This window comes from Cheilinus undulatus, linkage group 19 (genome assembly GCF_018320785.1).
Source record: "Cheilinus undulatus linkage group 19, ASM1832078v1, whole genome shotgun sequence".
Classification (NCBI taxonomy): domain Eukaryota; kingdom Metazoa; phylum Chordata; class Actinopteri; order Labriformes; family Labridae; genus Cheilinus; species Cheilinus undulatus.
This window is the reverse complement of record NC_054883.1, coordinates 53,039-72,573: the sequence shown is the minus strand read 5'-3', so window position 1 is coordinate 72,573 and position 19,535 is coordinate 53,039. Positions and strand designations below refer to the sequence as shown.

Below are 19,535 nucleotides of genomic sequence, written 5' to 3'. Positions count from 1 at the left end.
AGTACTTCCTCAGTACCTCCCAGTACCTCCTCAGTACCTCCTCAGTACACCCCTGTACCTCCCAGTACCTCCCAGTACCTCCTCATTACCTCCCAGTACTTCCTCAGTACCTCCCAGTACTTCCCAGTACTTCCCAGTACCTCCCAGTACCTCATCAGTTCATCCCAGTGCCTCCCAATACCTCCCAGTACCTCCTCATTACCACCCAGTACCTCCTCAGTACATCCCAGTGCCTCCCAGTACCTCCCAGTACCTCCCAGTACCTCCCAATACCTCCCAGTACCTCCTCAGTACCTCCCAGTACCTCCCAATACCTCCCATTACCTCCTCAGTACCTCCCAGTACCTCCCAGTACCTCCTCAGGACCTCCTCAGTACATCCCAGTACCACCTCAGTACCTCCTCAGTACCTCCCAGTACCTCATCAGTACATCCTAGTACCTCCCAGTACCTCCCAATACCTCCCATTACTTCCCAGTACCTCCTCAGTACATCCCAGTACCTCCCAGTACCTCCTCAGTACATCCCAGTATCTCCCAGTACCTCCTCAGTACATCCCAGGGCCTCCCAATACCTCCCAGTACCTCCTCAGTACCTCCCAGTACCTCCCACTACCTCCCAGTACCTCCCAATACCTCCCAGTACCTCCCAATACCTCCCAGTACCTCCTCATTACCTCCCAGTACTTCCTCAGTACCTCCCAATACCTCCCAGTACCTCCTCAGTACCTCCCAGTACATCCAAGTACCTCCCATTACCTCCTCAGTACCTCCCAGTACCTCCCAGTACCTCCCAGTACCTCCTCAGTACATCCCAGTACTTCCCAGTACCTCCTCAGTACATCCCAGTACCTCCCAGTACCTCCTCAGTACATCCCAGTACCTCCCAATATCTCCCAGGACCTCCTCAGTACCTCCCAGTACCTCCTCAGTACGCCCCCGTTCCTCCCAGTACCTCCTCAGTACATCCCAGTACATCCCAGTACCTCCCAGTACCTCCTCAGTACCTCCCAGTACCTCCTCAGTAAATCCCAGTAACTCCCAATATCTCCCAGTACCTCCTCAGTACATCCCAGTACCTCCTCAGTACATCCCAGTACATCCCAGTACCTCCCAGTACCTCCTCAGTACCTCCCAGTACCTCCTCAGTACATCACAGTACCTCCTCAGTACATCCTAGTACATCCCAGTACCTCCCAGTACCTCCCAATACCTCCCAGTACCTCCTCAGTACCTCCCAGTACCTCCTCAGTACCTCCCAGTACCTCCTCAGTACATCCCAGTACCTCCCAGTACCTCCTCATTACCTCCCAGTACCTCCTCAGTAAATCCCAGTACCTCCCAATAACTCCCAGTACCTCCTCAGTACCTCCCAGTACCTCCTCAGTACCTCCTCAGTACATCCCAGTACCTCCCAGTACCTCCCAGTACCTCATCAGTACATCCCAGTACCTCATCAGTACATCCTAGTACCTCCTCAGTACATCACAGTACCTCCTCAGTACATCCCAGTACATCCCAGTACCTCCCAGTACCTCCCAATACCTCCCAGTACCTCCTCAGTACCTACCAGTACCTCCTCAGTACCTCCCAGTACCTCCTCAGTACATCCCAGTACCTCCCAGTACCTCCTCATTACCTCCCAGTACCTCCTCAGTAAATCCCAGTACCTCCCAATAACTCCCAGTACCTCCTCAGTACCTCCCAGTACCTCCTCAGTACCTCCTCAGTACATCCCAGTACCTCCCAGTACCTCCCAGTACCTCCTCAGTACATCCCAGTACCTCATCAGTACATCCTAGTACCTCCCAGTACTTCCCAGTACCTCCTCAGTACCTCCCAGTACCTCCTCAGTACCTCCCAGTACCTCCTCAGTACCTCCCAGTACCTCCTCAGTACATCCCAGTACCTCCCAATACCTCCCAGTACCTCCTCAGTACCTCCCAGTACCTCCTCAGTACATCCCAGTACCTTCCAGTACCTCCCAGTACTTCCCAGTACCTCCCAGTACCTCCGAGTACTTCCCAGTACCTCCCAGTACCTCCGAGTACCTCCTCAGTACATCCCAGTACCTCCCAGTACCTCCTCAGTATATCCCAGTACCTTCCAGTACCTCCTCAGTATATCCCAGTACCTTCCAGTACCTCCCAATACCTCCCAGTACCTCCTCAGTACAACCCAGTACCTCCTCAGTACATCCCAGTACCTCCCAATAACTCCCAGTACCTCCTCAGTACATCCCAGTACCTCCTCAGTACCTCCTCAGTACATCCCAGTACCTCCCAGTACCTCCCAGTACCTCCTCAGTACATCCCAGTACCTCATCAGTACATCCTAGTACCTCCCAGTACTTCCCAGTACCTCCCAGTACTTCCCAGTACCTCCCAGTACCTCCTCAGTACATCCCAGTACCTCCCAGTACCTCCTCAGTACATCCCAGTACCTCCCAGTACCTCCTCAGTACATCCCAGTACCTCATCAGTACTTCCCAGTACCTCCCAGTACTTCCCAGTACCTCCCAGTACCTCCTCAGTACATCCCAGTACCTCTCAGTACCTCCTCATTACCTCCCAGTACCTCCTCAGTACATCCCAGTACCTCCCAGTACCTCCTCAGTACCTCTCAGTACCTCCTCAGTACATCCCAGTAACTCCCAGTACCTCTCAGTACCTCCTCACTGTCTTAAGGCCTTTGCACACTGGGTCGGATTATTTCGTCAGAATTTTTTGCGCGTCAAAACAGAAAATGGAGCTCCTGTTGTTCTAATTTTCTAAATTTTCGTCCGTCATATTTTATTCGGTTCGCTTTCATGCGAAATTTCGCATCAGTCCAAGTCATTTAAATGGGTGAGTGGGGATTCAAAACAGGGCCCGCTGCTTCCTTCTCGCTCACTCACCCCCGCCAGACCCCTCCTCCCTCCCGCTCTCCTTCTCTCGCACTAACCTCACTTTGAACACCAAAGTTTGCTCATTAATTCTGTGGATATAAACCATGGAAATATAACAGATATAAGGGTGAGTGATGATTCAGATCAGCGCCCGTTATTTCATTCTCTCTCGCTCGCTCACCCCAGTCCAACTCCTCCCTCTCTCCCACTCCTGAACTCTCGCTGCAAACACCGTAGTTTTCCGGTGTATTATGTGGATATCAGCCATGGAAATGTAACAGATAAAGGCAAATGTTGTTGCCTACTCACAGCTCATAACAGAGACAGAATTATAAAGTCGATCTGTGTTTCTCCAACATCGCTCAGCTCTAGTACGTATGAACGGGTGCTGAATGGAGCTCTCTGTCAGGACGGATCCAGCAGGATTTAAAAGGAGTGACAGAGACGCAGGCTCGCAGTACCAAACTATTTGCCACATTCTCTGAATTTTCGCAGTGAAGACAAATAAAAACGCATCGGATCCAGTGTGCAAGGTCCGAGTGCGTGGCGTTTAAAAAAAAAAAAAAAAAAAACGCATCCGAAAATAACGGATCCAGCGTGTAAAGACCTTTACTCTACAACTTGTTTAGGAATATCAATATAAAAATTGGACATATCGCCCACCCCTACAGTGTCGTCCAGTCCAGGAGGTCCAGGTTGTACCTGTGATATGGAGCCCAGAGACTTCCAGGCGTCCCATTTGACCTTGTTGACGAAGTCCAGCATGCCTGGTTTGGGGGTGTTACAGGGTCCCTGCGTGGCCTGATGGAGAAAGAGGACAGAATTAGTAAGAGAGGTGAGTTCACGGTTTTATCACTGAGGAATAACAACACAAGTCGCTCCTCTACTGAGGGTTCATGAGCATCAATCCTTTACCAGGACAAGTCTGATTAACTTGAAGATTACTACTCTCCTTCTCTGTTTTTTTTGGGACAGAGGACAGCAGAGAAGTTCAGTTTATCTGTCTCCAGATCCTGGCGCTGATGCTTCGATGACAAAAGAGAAGAAGGAGGCCTCAGGAGACTTTAGCAGAGCTCTGAAACCATGACTCTGTTAGGCCTGGTGCCTTCAGGACTAAGAGGAGACGTTTCTGTAAACCGTGGGGATCAAACCTGTTTTCAAGGTCTTTTCCGGTAATGTCTTGACTTAATAATGTTGTTAACTTATGGATTTAAAAATGTGAAAATGTTAAGTTTATGATTTCTACGTTTTTAATGTACATTTAAAACGGACTAGGGGTGTAGCGGTACAGAAAAACTTCAGTTGGGTTTTGAAGTCACAGTTCGGAACACATCATCATACAACCCTGCGTTAGTTTGTTAAGTAGGGCTATTGCAAAATTAGCGTCTTTCCTGCTGATTTCAACGCGGACTTCAGCTCTGGATGACTTTTTTAACCAGTGGGACCTACTACAAAGTCTTGGAGAACTTTCTCAGCTCATCTCGGTGGATAAAGAGGTTAGAGCTGTGAAATCTGAGGATAAGTTTACCTCTGACAGCTGCAGACATGATGGAGTCTCCTCTCCCCCTCCTCTGAGGCTGATAGTTGAAGGTAGAATTAACGTGATTCACAGAGCCAGAGCTCCAGTGTTACAGTAAATACGATCTAAATCATGGGAAATTCATAACTGACTAATGAGACTTTGTTGTTCCTCCTCGTTACAGTGACGCTCTTGTTTGAGCGGAGCGTTTTCAAATGCTCTGATTGGTCCACTGGACGACGTGCCGTCAGCGACACAGCTGCTGAATAATGTCAGCGCTACTGTTGCTGTCTTTGTCCTCTGTTGTATTTTACTGGAAACAAAGAGTCCCTAAACAGGACACTGTTATCTGGGAACATTCAGGCTGGTGCTGTGGTTGTGTGGTGGCCAGGACAGTGAATTGTTCTCTGGTTTTCTGTGTATGAGCTTCGTTCAACATGTATTCATTCATACACGTTTGTACCGTACAGAGAGGCCCGTACCGAATCAGTACGGTACGAATACACGAACCTTTACACCCCTAAAACGTACTAAACTCAAAAAAGAGTTTGGTCTCTTGTAAATATATGACTGAGAACCACCAAAAAAAAAAAATCTCAAAAATGACCAGATGGTCTTTATTCTTGTGGTGGCCTTCATACACTGTCCTACATGATGTTCTAGTTCTGGTTTCAGAGCTAATCTGGACAACGTCAGAGCAGACAGGGTCCTGGGATCTTTGGAGCCCCCCTGAGAGAGTCTGGACTGCGGGATGGGAACCGGTGCTTTAGCGTGTCCCTATCTTTGATGTCATCTCAGGAGGCTGTAGCTTCAGAGAGCAGTCTGAGTCCGGCTCTAGGAGAGATTAGACTGAGGCTCTGCTTGGCCTGAGACGGAGAACCATAAGCCTGCAGCCACAAAGGTCAGCTGAGGTCAAGCTGTTGGCCTCAGAGTCTAAAGCCGTGTTTCCATCAGGGGGTCCGGTTTGATTCAGTATGGTTTGGTACGTAAACCCCAAAATAGTTACGTTTCCAGACACCCGTGCCCTCGCTTGGTGGGCGGGCTGTAAAGCTATGTATGTGAAGTCACAGTCAGCTTGAGTCTGCTGAGGATGAGTGACAGAAATGAGTAGTAAGCAGTAAACTTATTTATCTCAGCTGAACGTGCTTTTTAAAAAAAACCCTACATGTTAATGAAGTTAACCGCTGTCAGTACAGACCCTCAGCTGATGGAATATGTGTACTGAGTTGTAACGCTACGTTAAAATGCAAATATATTTAGTCTAGAACAGCTTATATGATAAAATATGAAAGTTTAGAGCTGTACTGTGAGAATTCACCACATGAAAAATAAAGTTAAAGTTCAGCTGGTGTTAAAATCAAGCTAGATTAAATCAGAAATCCGGGGTGCGCTGATCTGGTTTTAAAATAGTCTGCAGCCTGAAGTTTAACAAACACCTTCAACAACCACAGGGCGATGTTTTCACAGGTTACCTAACGTAAGAAGTAGATTAATAAATAGTTACAGAGGAGAATGAACTGTTCTAAGGCTTCGTATTCACTAAATTTCTGCATTAGTTTAGTTTCTCATCCATGGCGGATGGATCAGGCTGATGTGAGCCTTCAGGCTCTGCTTTGTGTTCTTAAAATCATCCAGATAAACGTCAGGAAACTTGATTTGTGGTCAGATACCAATATCCACAGTCTAGGAAACAGTTTGGATCTCTGTCGAGTCTAAATATTTTAGATTTAAGCAGACATTAGTCCGTTTTTCACCTGTTCCTCACAGCGCAGACTTCCGTGATCTGCAGCCCGGAGGCGAGCAGCTGAGTGGCGCACTGACGTGACATCAGTACAACCCCCTATTGTTGTGTGTGTAGCTCCACCTTTTTGGTACAGATAAGTAAGATCGCAACCCCTATGGAAGGGTGCCGAAAAGTGGGACTGTACGGGTCAGGTTTTTGAGACCCTTTCCAACTTTTGCTCTATGGAAACGCCAAAAAAAGCGTGCCGTACGGCACCAAACTGAGCCGGACTGCTTGGTGGAAACGACCTATTAGAGTGGCCCTGAAGGGTACTGCTTTTTACTACAGACAAACACTTTTGTTTAGACCAGTGGTACTCAACCCCGCTCAACCAAAGAGCCAAATTATTACAAAATACCTTTACTAGAGCCACAGTCTAAGGGGTGGAAAGTGGTGAAAATGGGTTAAAAAGGCAAGAACAGGTTAAAGCTGTGAAAACTGGTTAAAGTGGCGAAAACGGTAAAGTGGCAAAAACGGGTTAAAGTGGCGAGAATGGGTTAAAGCTGTGAAAACGGGTTAAAGTGGCGAAAACAATAAAGTGGCAAAAAAGGTAAAGTGACAAAAACAGGTTAAAGTGGCGAAAACGGTTAAGTGGTAAAAACGGGTTAAAGTGGCAAAAACGGTTAAGTGGCGAAAACGGGTTAAAGCAACGAAAATGGTAAAGTGGTAAAAACGGATTAAAGTGGCGAAAACGGTTAAGTGGCGAAAACGGGTTAAAGTGGCGAAAACGGTAAAGTGGTAAAAAAGGTGAAGTGGCAAAAACAGTAAAGTGGCAAAAACAGTAAAGTGGTAAAAACGGGTTAAAGTGGCGAAAACGGGTTAAAGCGCCGAAAATGGTAAAGTAGTAAAAACAGGTTAAAGTGGCGAAAACGGTTAAGTGGCGAAAACGGGTTTAAGTGGCGAAAACGGGTTTAAGTGGCGAAAACAGGTTTAAGTGGCGAAAACAGGTTTAAGTGGCAAAAACAGGTTAAAGTGGCGAAAACAGTAAAGTGGCAAAAACAGGTTTAAGTGGCGAAAACAGGTTTAAGTGGTGAAAACAGGTTAAAGTGGCGATAAAATAGTTTAAGTGGTAAAATGGTCAAAATGCAACAAAGAAGTGGCATAAAATGGGTGAAAGTTGGCAAAAATGGGGAGAAAAAGTGGCAAAATTGATGAAAAAATAAGTAACAGGTAGCAAAAATTGTCAAAAACAGTAAAATGTGGCAAATATGAGTAACTAAAATGGACAACAATGGCATTCAAGAGCAAAAGGCAGCTTTAATGTGCAAGAAGGGGCAAAAAAAAAAGACAAAAATAGGGAAACAATTTGAAAACAACAAAAACAAGCAAAACGAGGCAAAAACTGGTGAAAAATGGCAAAAACTGATTTTAAAAAAACTAGTTACAGGTGGCAAAAATGGTCCAAAAAAATGGTAAAAATGTGGCAAAAATGAGTGAAAAGAGACTAAAATGGACAGAAGTGGCAAAATGGTCAAAAACTGGCAAAGAAGTGGGAAAAAATCTGCAAAATGGGGAGAAAAAGTGGCAAAATTGATTAAAAAAGGAGTTACAGGTGGCAAAAATGGCCCAAAAACTGTAAAAGTGTGGCAGAAAATGAGTAAAAAGAAACTAAAATGGACAAAAGTGAAAAAAAATGGAGAACAAGTGGCATTCAATGGAAAAGGCAGCTTAAATGGCAGAGAAGGGGCAAAACATTAACCTTGCAAAACAGATGGATACACCTGTTCCCTTTTGAGACCCTTTCCAACTTTTGCTCTATGGAAACGCCAAAAAAAGCGTGCCGTACGGCACCAAACTGAGCCGGACTGCTTGGTGGAAACGACCTATTAGAGTGGCCCTGAAGGGTACTGCTTTTTACTACAGACAAACACTTTTGTTTAGACCAGTGGTACTCAACCCCGCTCAACCAAAGAGCCAAATTATTACAAAATACCTTTACTAGAGCCACAGTCTAAGGGGTGGAAAGTGGTGAAAATGGGTTAAAAAGGCAAGAACAGGTTAAAGCTGTGAAAACTGGTTAAAGTGGCGAAAACGGTAAAGTGGCAAAAACGGGTTAAAGTGGCGAGAATGGGTTAAAGCTCTGAAAACGGGTTAAAGTGGCGAAAACAATAAAGTGGCAAAAAAGGTAAAGTGACAAAAACAGGTTAAAGTGGCGAAAACGGTTAAGTGGTAAAAACGGGTTAAAGTGGCAAAAACGGTTAAGTGGCGAAAACGGGTTAAAGCAACGAAAATGGTAAAGTGGTAAAAACGGGTTAAAGTGGCGAAAACGGTTAAGTGGCGAAAACGGGTTAAAGTGGCGAAAACGGTAAAGTGGTAAAAAAGGTGAAGTGGCAAAAACGGTAAAGTGGCAAAAACAGTAAAGTGGTAAAAACGGGTTAAAGTGGCGAAAACGGGTTAAAGCGCCGAAAATGGTAAAGTGGTAAAAACGGGTTAAAGTGGCGAAAACGGTTAAGTGGCGAAAACGGGTTTAAGTGGCGAAAATGGGTTAAAGTGGTGAAAACAGGTTTAAGTGGCGAAAACAGGTTTAAGTGGCGAAAACAGGTTTAAGTGGCGAAAACAGGTTTAAGTGGCAAAAACAGGTTAAAGTGGCGAAAACAGTAAAGTGGCAAAAACAGGTTTAAGTGGCGAAAACAGGTTTAAGTGGTGAAAACAGGTTAAAGTGGCGATAAAATAGTTTAAGTGGTAAAATGGTCAAAATGCAACAAAGAAGTGGCATAAAATGGCTGAAAGTTGGCAAAAATGGGGAGAAAAAGTGGCAAAATTGATGAAAAAATAAGTAACAGGTAGCAAAAATTGTCAAAAACAGTAAAATGTGGCAAATATGAGTAACTAAAATGGACAACAATGGCATTCAAGAGCAAAAGGCAGCTTTAATGTGCAAGAAGGGGCAAAAAAAAAAGACAAAAATAGGGAAACAATTTGAAAACAACAAAAGCAAGCAAAACGAGGCAAAAACTGGTGAAAAATGGCAAAAATTGATTTTAAAAAAACTAGTTACAGGTGGCAAAAATGGGCAAAAATGGTCCAAAAAAATGGTAAAAATGTGGCAAAAATGAGTGAAAAGAGAATAAAATGGACAGAAGTGGCAAAATGGTTAAAAAACTGGCAAAGAAGTGGGAAAAAATGGGAAAAAAATCTGCAAAATGGGGAGAAAAAGTGGCAAAATTGATTAAAAAAGGAGTTACAGGTGGCAAAAATGGCCCAAAAACTGTAAAAGTGTGGCAGAAAATGAGTAAAAAGAAACTAAAATGGACAAAAGTGAAAAAAAATGGAGAACAGGTGGCATTCAATGGAAAAGGCAGCTTAAATGGCAGAGAAGGGGCAAAACATTAACCTTGCAAAACAGATGGATACGCCTGTTCCCTTGTTTTTCACTGGTGAATCCATCTTGTTAAGCATCCGTCTGAACCATTTGGGCCCAGTTAGCCAGCGACAGGACCAATCAGCGGCAAGAGGCAGTACTTTCGGCAGTGTCGTTATGTAAACAAGCAGCAGCAAGAGCTGGTGCAGTTATGGAGGAAGAGATTAGCATGGATGCTGCTAAAGCGCCAGTTTTATCAGAACTTGATGACATGTCTTCATGAAAAGAAGAACAAAGAACAGCAGTGAGTTGTTTTCTTTTCAAAAATGACAAAAGTCCAGTACTGACATGTCTATAGTCACCATGTTTCATGTTAATCCTTAGTAGCAGCGCAAGCCGCTAGATAGCAGCTACGTCACGTGTTTTGTTGCTCTGATTGGCCCGTGGAGATGTGACAGACAGAACGTTCATCCAATCACACTCAGAGTTTTTTTCAAATCCTCTGCCTTTTCTCAAATGTTTCCTATTGAAGCTTTTCCAGATGGATGTGTGAAACAAATCCATCCGGCATGTCAGGTTAGCAAAACATGGCAAAAAAGTGGAAAATAACAAACAGCAAAAAGCAGAACAAAAATGAAAAAACAGGTGGAAAGGAGCAAAAGAAGTGGAAAACATGGGCTTAAAAAGCTGTAAAAATAGATTAAAAGAGGCAAAAAATGAGGAAAAATGCAATAAGGGCAATGGAAATATACAAACAAAAAAATAAAGGATGACAATTTACGCCAGCCTAAACAAACTGATTAATGTTTTATTTCTGAGGTTAAAGGTGACCTTCTTAAAGAGGGGTTTTATACTTTTCTGATTTTTTAAATATAAATATAACGTCACAATGTTGGGTGTCCATACTTAATGTATGCAAATTTTCAAACTGCAAGATAAACGTAAGCGGCAGTAATCTTGGAATTAGCGTGTAAACTGATGAAAACGGTTCGCTGAAAATCTCTCTGAGATTCTCCCGAGATGAGATTTCGATGGAGCGAACTGATGAGGTCATCACAATAGGCTCTCCTGACTGGTTCGTGGTTCGTTCGTGCTGCCGGCAAAGCGGAACAGACCGCCCCCACAAGGCCTTTTAGCCATTTTACCACAGTAGTTAAACACTTACCAAACAGATACATCCTGCTCTATCCGTCGCTGCTGCTGGTTTTCTTCCCCCTCTCTCTCCCAACTATCAGGGTCAGACTCTGGGTCTAACACATACGGACGGATATCAAAATTCGCCATATTTTACTCAGTCGGACCGGTTCATTCAAAGTTTACAACTACTAGCATAACAACATTAGCCACATTGGAGGGGGCGGGCACAAAACATTGAGTCCTGCTGCCGGCCAGCCTCCGGAAAATCGGCCAATCGGAGGAAAGCAGGTCCGTGGAGGGGGCGGTGTTAAAGAGACAGCAGCGACAGAGGTTAAAATAAGGGTTTTTCAAGACACCAGTGTGAGAAACATGAGGAGTTTTTTGAGCTGTTACCATGTGAAGCTACTACGGTGGTATCAGAGAGATGGTGGAAAGCCTTGAAAAAAGGCAGAATACCCCCACTTTAAGGTTTTCTGGGAATAGTATTTCAAACAAAGGCATTAAAGAGCCATAAATCATCACAGAAGAGTCATGGCATTGAGTATCGGTGGTCTAGACTGAGCTGTGACCCATCAGACATCTCTCTCCTCTGACCATAACCATGGGGGACTGAGGGGCAGAGCTTAAACCTGGAGAGGAGAGCGGACCCTCAGACAGTAAAGTTAGGAGATTTCCATCTGTACCTGTTTGAAGAGGGCGTAGATCTGCAGTTTGACCTCGTTCCCCGGGTCGTTCTTCAGCGTCGACAGTTTACCCTTGGCCTGTTCGAACTGCTCCACCGTCGCACCTGAACGCAGCATGAAAACCTACCGTCAGTGCTACAGCTACAGCTTCCTGTGGTCTACAGAGAGCTGGAGAACAAACCGACATCTGATCCTGACTGCTAAACAACCCAGTCAGTAATCCTCCTCAGGCTCTGATTGAGGCTAACATGGCTTTAACAGGTTCTGATGGGCTCTTTAAACCTCGGCTCATACTTTTACCTATACAGGCAGATTATCTACCTACCTACCTATCCATCTACCTACCTACCTATCCATCTACCTACCTACCTACCTACCTATCCATCTGCCTACCTACCTACCTACCTACCTACCTACCTATCCATCTACCTACCTACCTACCTATCCATCTACCTACCTACCTACCTATCCATCAACCTACCTACCTATCAATCAACCTACCTACCTATCAATCGACCTACCTACCTATCCATCTACCTACCTACCTACCTATCCATCTACCTACCTACCCAACTATCAATTGACCTACCTACCTATCCATCTACCTACCTACCTATCCATCGACCTACCTACCTACCTACCTATCCATCGACCTACCTACCTACCTACCTATCAATCGACCCACCTACCTATCCATCTACCTACCTACCTATCCATCTACCTACCTACCTATCCATCTACCTACCTACCTACCTATCCATCTACCTACCTACCTACCTATCCATCAACCTACCTACCTATCAATCAACCTACCTACCTATCAATCGACCTACCTACCTATCCATCTACCTACCTACCCAACTATCAATTGACCTACCTACCTATCCATCTACCTACCTACCTATCCATCGACCTACCTACCTACCTACCTATCCATCGACCTACCTACCTACCTACCTATCAATCGACCTACCTACCTATCCATCTACCTACCTACCTACCTATCCATCTACCTACCTACCCAACTATCAATCGACCTACCTACCTGTCCATCTACCTACCTACCTACCTATCCATCTACCTACCTACCCAACTATCAATCGACCTACCTACCTATCCATCAACCTACCTACCTATCAATCAACCTACCTACCTATCAATCAACCTACCTACCTACCTACCTATCAATCGACCTACCTACCTATCCATCTACCTACCTACTACCTATCCATCTACCTACCTACCCAACTATCAATCGACCTACCTACCTATCCATCTACCTACCTACCTACCTATCAATCGACCTACCTACCTATCCATCTACCTACCTACCTATCCATCGACCTACCTACCTACCTACCTATCAATCGACCTACCTACCTATCCATCTACCTACCTACCTACCTATCAATCGACCTACCTATCAATCGACCTACCTACCTGTCCATCTACCTACCTACCTATCAATCGACCTACCTACCTATCCATCAACCTACCTACCTATCCATCTACCCACCTACCTATCCATCGACCTACCTACCTATCCATCGACCTACCTACCTATCAATCGACCTACCTACCTATCCATCTACCTACCTACCTATCAATCGACCTACCTATCCATCTACCTACCTACCTATCCATCTACCTACCTACCTATCCATCGACCTACCTATCCATCTACCTACCTACCTATCCATCTACCTACCTACCTATCCATCAACCTACCTACCTATCCATCTACCTACCTTTCTATCAATCGACCTACCTATCCATCAACCTACCTACCTATCCATCTACCTACCTTTCTATCAATCGACCTACCCATCCATCTACCTACCTACCTATCAATAGACCTACCTACCTATCCATCGACCTACCTATCAATAGACCTACCTACCTATCCATCTACCTACCTACCTACCTATCCATCTACCTCCTTCCCTACCTACCTACCTATCCATCTACCTCCTTCCCTACCTACCTACCTATCCATCTACCTCCTTCCCTACCTACCTACCTATCCATCTACCTACCTACCTACCTACCTACCTACCTACCTATCCATCGACCTACCTACCTACCTATCAATAGACCTACCTACCTATCCATCTACCTACCTACCTACCTATCCATCTACCTACCTACATACCCATCAATCTACCTACCTATGCATCTACAGTCACAGTCAACTATCTATAGTTTTTCCAGAAAACACACCATTTCTCCCAGAAATTGTTGCAATTACAAATGTTTTTCGTATAAACATGTTTATTTCTTTTATGTTCATTGGAACAACACAAAAAATCAGAAGAAAAAAATCGACATAATTTTACACAAAACTCAAAAAAGGGCCGGACAAAATGATTGTCCCCCTTTTAAAACTGTGGGTGAATCATTTTATTTCCAGCATGTGATGCTCATTTAAACTCACCTGTGGCAGTAACAGGTGCTGGGAATCTAGAAATCACACCTGAAGCCAGTAAGAATGTCTAAAAGTTGACTCAGCCTTTGTGTTGTGTGTCTGTGTGTGTCACACCAAGCATGGAGGAGAGAAAGAAGAGCCCAGAACTGTCTGAGGACTTAAGAAGCATAATAGTGTAAAATATGAACAATCTCAAGGTTAAAGACCATCTCCAGAGATGCTGGGATTCCTTTGTCCACTGTGTGTAATATAATCAAGAAGTTTATAACCATGGAGCTGTGGCTAATCTCCCTGGACGTGGACGGAAGAGAAAAACTGACTAAAGAATGCAACGCAGGATAGTTGGAATGGTGGATAAACATCCTCAGTCAACTTCCACACAGATTCAGGCTGTCCTGCAGACTCAGGGTGCAAAAGTGTCAGCTGGGACCATACGTGGTCATCTGAATGAGATGAAGCGCTATGGCAGGAGACCCAGGAGAACCCCACTGCTGACAAAGAGACAGAAAAAAGCCAGACTGGAGTTTGCAGAAATGTACCTGAGTAAGCCTCAATCCTTCTGGGAGAACATTTAGTGGACAGATGAGACTAAGGTAGAGCTTTTTGGAAAAGCACGTCATTCTACTGTTTACAGAAAACAAAATGAGGCCTACAAAGAAAAGAACACAGTACCTACAGTCAAACATGGTGGAGCTTCAAGGATGTTTTGGGGTTGTTTTGCTGCCTCTGGCACTGGGTGCCTTGACTGTCTGCAAGGAATCATGAAATCTGGAGACTATCAGAAGATTTTGGGCCACAATGTAGGGCCTAGTGTCAGAAAGCTGGGTCTGGGTCAGAGGTCATGGGTGTTCCAGCAGGACAATGACCCCAAACATACCTCAGAAAGCACCAAGAAATGGTTGGAGACAAAGCTTAAGAGTTCTGAAGAGGCCAGCAATGAGTCCAGATCTAAATCCCATTGAACACCTATGGAGAGATCTCAGAACTGCTGCTGAAGAAGCACCCTTCAAATCTGAGAGACCTGGAGCAGTTTGGAGAAGAAGAGTGGTCCAAAATTCCAGCCGAGAGGAGTAAGAAGCTTGTTGATGGTTAGAGGAAGAGACTGGTTTCAGTTATTATTTCCCAAGGGTGTGAAACCAAATATTAAGTTGAGGGTGACAATAGTTTTGTCTGGCCTGTTTTTGAGTTTTGTGTAAAATTATGTCAATTTTGTCTTTTTCCTTCTGATTTTTTTGTGTTGTTCCAATGCACATATGAGAAATAAACATGTTAATACCAAAAACATTTGTAATTGCAACAATTTCTAGGAGAATTGGTGTATTTTCTGGAAAAATTCCATTACTTTTCCAATTCCAATACTTTTGTCCATGACTGTAACTATCTATAACCTCTGAACATCAGTGAGGGACGCATGATTCTATCTGACAGAACTGGATAAAGAGCATCAGAGGAGAAGATACTCACCCATCAGAGGAGAGCCCATGGTGGTGAAGCTCAGACTGGGACTGGTGGAGAATCTGGCCAAGCTGGAGACAGAGGAGAGAACATCCAGAGATTTTAACAACGCGGGAGGAGAAATAAGGCATTTTAAAGCTTGGGTCTGAAACAATTATTTTAACATCAGTACCGATAAGCTGAAATTAATCTAAAACTATCACATATCGATGGTCAACAAAAATCCAGTACTTGAATCCCCGTCCCTGGATCTATGCCCTTCTCTTTTAGACCTTTATTCACATCCAGACATGAATCTATCATCAGACAGCTGCTTTACATTTAAAAACATACTAGTCTCTGATGCAAACTAGAGATGAAGCAGTTACAGTAATAGAGCACACCTTCACCTACAGGTACACCTGTCTGTAGGAGTTACAGTGATAGAGCACACCTTCACCTACAGGTACACCTGTCTGTAGGAGTTACAGTGATAGAGCACACCTTCACCTACAGGTACACCTGTCTGTAGGAGTTACAGTGATAGAGCACACCTTCACCTACAGGTACACCTGTCTGTAGGAGTTACAGTGATAGAGCACACCTTCACCTACAGGTACACCTGTCTGTAGGAGTTACAGTGATAGAGCACACCTTCACCTACAGGTACACCTGTCTGTAGGAGTTACAGTGATAGAGCACACCTTCACCTACAGGTACACATGTCTGTAGGAGTTACAGTGATAGAGCACACCTTCACCTACAGGTACACCTGTCTGTAGGAGTTACAGTGATAGAGCACACCTTCACCTACAGGTACACCTGTCTGTAGGAGTTACAGTGATAGAGCACACCTTCACCTACAGGTACACCTGTCTGTAGGAGTTACAGTGATAGAGCACACCTTCACCTACAGGTACACCTGTCTGTAGGAGTTACAGTGATAGAGCACACCTTCACCTACAGGTACACCTGTCTGTAGGAGTTACAGTGATAGAGCACACCTTCACCTACAGGTACACCTGTCTGTAGGAGTTACAGTGATAGAGCACACCTGTACCTACAGGTACACCTGTCTGTAGGAGTTACAGTGATAGAGCACACCTTCACCTACAGGTACACCTGTCTGTAGGAGTTACAGTGATAGAGCACACCTTCACCTACAGGTACACCTGTCTGTAGGAGTTACAGTGATAGAGCACACCTTCACCTACAGGTACACCTGTCTGTAGGAGTTACAGTGATAGAGCACACCTTCACCTACAGGTACACCTGTCTGTAGGAGTTACAGTGATAGAGCACACCTTCACCTACAGGTACACCTGTCTGTAGGAGTTACAGTTATAAAGAACACCTTCACCTACAGGTACACCTGTCTGTAGGAGTTACAGTGATAGAGCACACCTGTACCTACAGGTACACATGTCTGTAGGAGTTACAGTGATAGAGCACACCTGTACCTACAGGTACACCTGTCTGTAGGAGTTATAGTTATAGAGAACACCTGTACCTACAGGTACACCTGTCTGTAGGAGTTACAGTGATAGAGCACACCTGTACCTACAGGTACACATGTCTGTAGGAGTTACAGTGATAGAGAACACCTTCACCTACAGGTACACCTGTCTGTAGGAGTTACAGTGATAGAGAACACCTTCACCTGCAGGTACACCTGTCTGTAGGAGCTACAGTGATAGAGCACACCTTCACCTACAGGTACACCTGCCTGTAGGAGTTACAGAGATAGAGCACACCTTCACCTGCAGGTACACCTGTCTGTAGGAGTTACAGTGATAGAGCACACCTTCACCTACAGGTACACCTGTCTGTAGGAGTTACAGTGATAGAGCACACCTTCACCTGCAGGTACACCTGTCTGTAGGAGTTACAGTGATAGAGCACACCTTCACCTGCAGGTACACCTGTCTGTAGGAGTTACAGTGATAGAGCACACCTTCACCTGCAGGTACACCTGTCTGTAGGAGTTACAGTGATAGAGCACACCTTCACCTACAGGTACACCTGTCTGTAGGAGCTACAGTGATAGAGCACACCTGTACCTGCAGGTACACCTGTCTGTAGGAGCTACAGTGATAGAGCACACCTGTACCTGCAGGTACACCTGTCTGTAGGAGTTACAGTGATAGAGAACACCTTCACCTGCAGGTACACCTGTCTGTAGGAGCTACAGTGATAGAGCACACCTTCACCTACAGGTACACCTGTCTGTAGGAGTTACAGTGATAGAGCACACCTTCACCTACAGGTACACCTGTCTGTAGGAGTTACAGTGATAGAGCACACCTTCACCTACAGGTACACCTGTCTGTAGGAGTTACAGTGATAGAGCACACCTTCACCTACAGGTACACCTGTCTGTAGGAGTTACAGTGATAGAGCACACCTTCACCTACAGGTACACCTGTCTGTAGGAGTTACAGTGATAGAGCACACCTTCACCTACAGGTACACCTGTCTGTAGGAGCTACAGTGATAGAGCACACCTGTACCTGCAGGTACACCTGTCTGTAGGAGCTACAGTGATAGAGCACACCTGTACCTGCAGGTACACCTGTCTGTAGGAGCTACAGTGATAGAGCACACCTGTACCTGCAGGTACACCTGTCTGTAGGAGCTACAGTGAGGCTGTGGTTGTGTTGACCTCTGAATGTGGAGTAAAGTTCACCGTTAGCCCTGCAGGCTAACACCGTTGTCTCTGTCAACCCTCCAGGACTGTTCAAATATTTGTCACATTTGGGACCTTTAGAGGATAAAATGCGCTCCTCATATTGTCGCTATTAAAAAAATGATACATTTATATTCTATCCTACTTTCATGGAGCTCATTTTTTTCAGCTACATCAGACCAAAATACTGACATCAAAGATTGTTGAATTTTCAAAGATTTTAACCCTTTGAATGCCAGGTTTTTGTCATGATGGAACCGTTTTCAGATGTAAAAAACAGAAAAAAATGAATTATTATTAATAGACTACATGCAAAGTAGATGTTTTTGTTTGGGATATCAGAGCCAGGGACATGTCAATAATCAGCAGCAAAGTTGATTTTCATGCATTATTATTTTTCATGCCGTGACAAATACTCAGCTGATCATAGCTGATCATTTACCTGATATACAGTAACTGGGACATTACCAGGTCTAACTGGGACTACCAGTGGTAAATATCAGATCATTTAGACTTCATGAAGGAGGAAAACCAGCCTGGTTATATCTGTGATTCTCTCCTGTGGGCTAACTGTTAGCCTCGTTCATGTAGCCGCAGCTGTCAGTGAGCTACCATTATTATTACAGACTACAGTTAGATTAATGAGTGCAGCCATGGTAAAGTCTGTTAGCTGCTAACTGAGCTGGTCTGACCTCTCAGTAAACTCAGCGCTATCAAACCGACTCTTTCACACAGAGGAAACCTTTTAAACACTGATAAATGCTCCATAAGTCACACCGACTCATCCTCACCTTCTTAACCGGACAGAGCGCCAGGGAGCGGAGAGTCTGAGGGCTACAGCGGCCATCTACACCCGGAGAAGGAGGTCCAAAGTTCAGGAGGAGGACGGAGGAGCTAGCTTAGCCACAGACCGGCTAACACCGGCTAATGTAGCTGCTGTTTACAGCGCTGTTCCCGCCCACTTTGGGCTCTGCTCTCCTATTGGCTGGCTGGCCTCCGCTCTCCTATTGGCTGGCTGTAGAGTCAGTCCTAGTGAGATCTGTAGGGCTTGATCCTGGTCAAATGCTGTGAAACTATCATGGTCACTCATCTAGCACAGCTGAGTCAGGGCAGCGTTTATTTTTAACTTTTTACGTCTATTCAAACTCCTGAAAACCAGCATAAATCTGTTAATTGTGAAAACAGTTAAATTTAATCAGTGAAACATTTGAATGTAGTTTAAATATGAGCCCATTAAGTTAAACTGATGAGATTGGTTTCCATGCTCATCCATTCAAACACACTGGGTTTACTGGTATTATCACATAAATCCCATTCTTAGTTGTTTAATTTATATTTGAGTGAGAAAGATGCAGCACATAAAGTTTATTGGGCTGTTTATGTTAAATCTAAGTCATCAGATGGATGGAAACTTTATATGCATTAGGCCTAAATATGTATGTGAAGGACATCTAAGATAAACACAAGTTTACTGGTGTGACAGTAATATTTCCTGGTAGATCAGCTGTTTAATAGGCAGGGTCTTCTTTCCACATAGGAAGCACACCTGTAACACCTGGGGTTATTCTGTGCAGGTGTTTGGCGCCGTACCCTCACGAGTATGCCGCCCCATTATCACCAGTAAACACTCCAGCAGGGAAAATCTGTTTTTCCAGTTCCTCTGTCAGCAGCAATAGATCTAT

General features: G+C 44.7%; 2 protein-coding genes across 2 annotated transcripts in view; one reads left to right on the top strand and one right to left on the bottom strand.

Annotated features, from left to right (window-relative positions):
* Positions 1–2,764, top strand: part of LOC121527636 (extensin-like) — a 20,753-nt gene extending 17,989 nt beyond the window's left edge. Inside the window, exons 2-5 of the mRNA XM_041814663.1 lie at positions 3–1,022; positions 1,065–1,457; positions 1,551–1,643; positions 1,686–2,764. Of these exons, the coding sequence (XP_041670597.1) occupies positions 3–1,022; positions 1,065–1,457; positions 1,551–1,643; positions 1,686–2,764 (2,585 nt within the window). The remainder of the gene's footprint in view (positions 1–2; positions 1,023–1,064; positions 1,458–1,550; positions 1,644–1,685) is intronic.
* A 730-nt stretch (positions 2,765–3,494) lies between these two features.
* On the bottom strand, positions 3,495–18,796 carry LOC121527635 (enoyl-CoA delta isomerase 2-like). Its single transcript, XM_041814662.1, has 4 exons — positions 18,645–18,796; positions 15,198–15,259; positions 11,309–11,412; positions 3,495–3,686 (listed from the first exon to the last, which is right to left on the bottom strand). The coding sequence occupies exons 1-4, from the start codon at positions 18,698–18,700 to the stop codon at positions 3,495–3,497; spliced, it is 414 nt and encodes a 137-aa protein (XP_041670596.1). The 5' UTR covers positions 18,701–18,796.
* Positions 18,797–19,535: the final 739 nt, after the last annotated feature.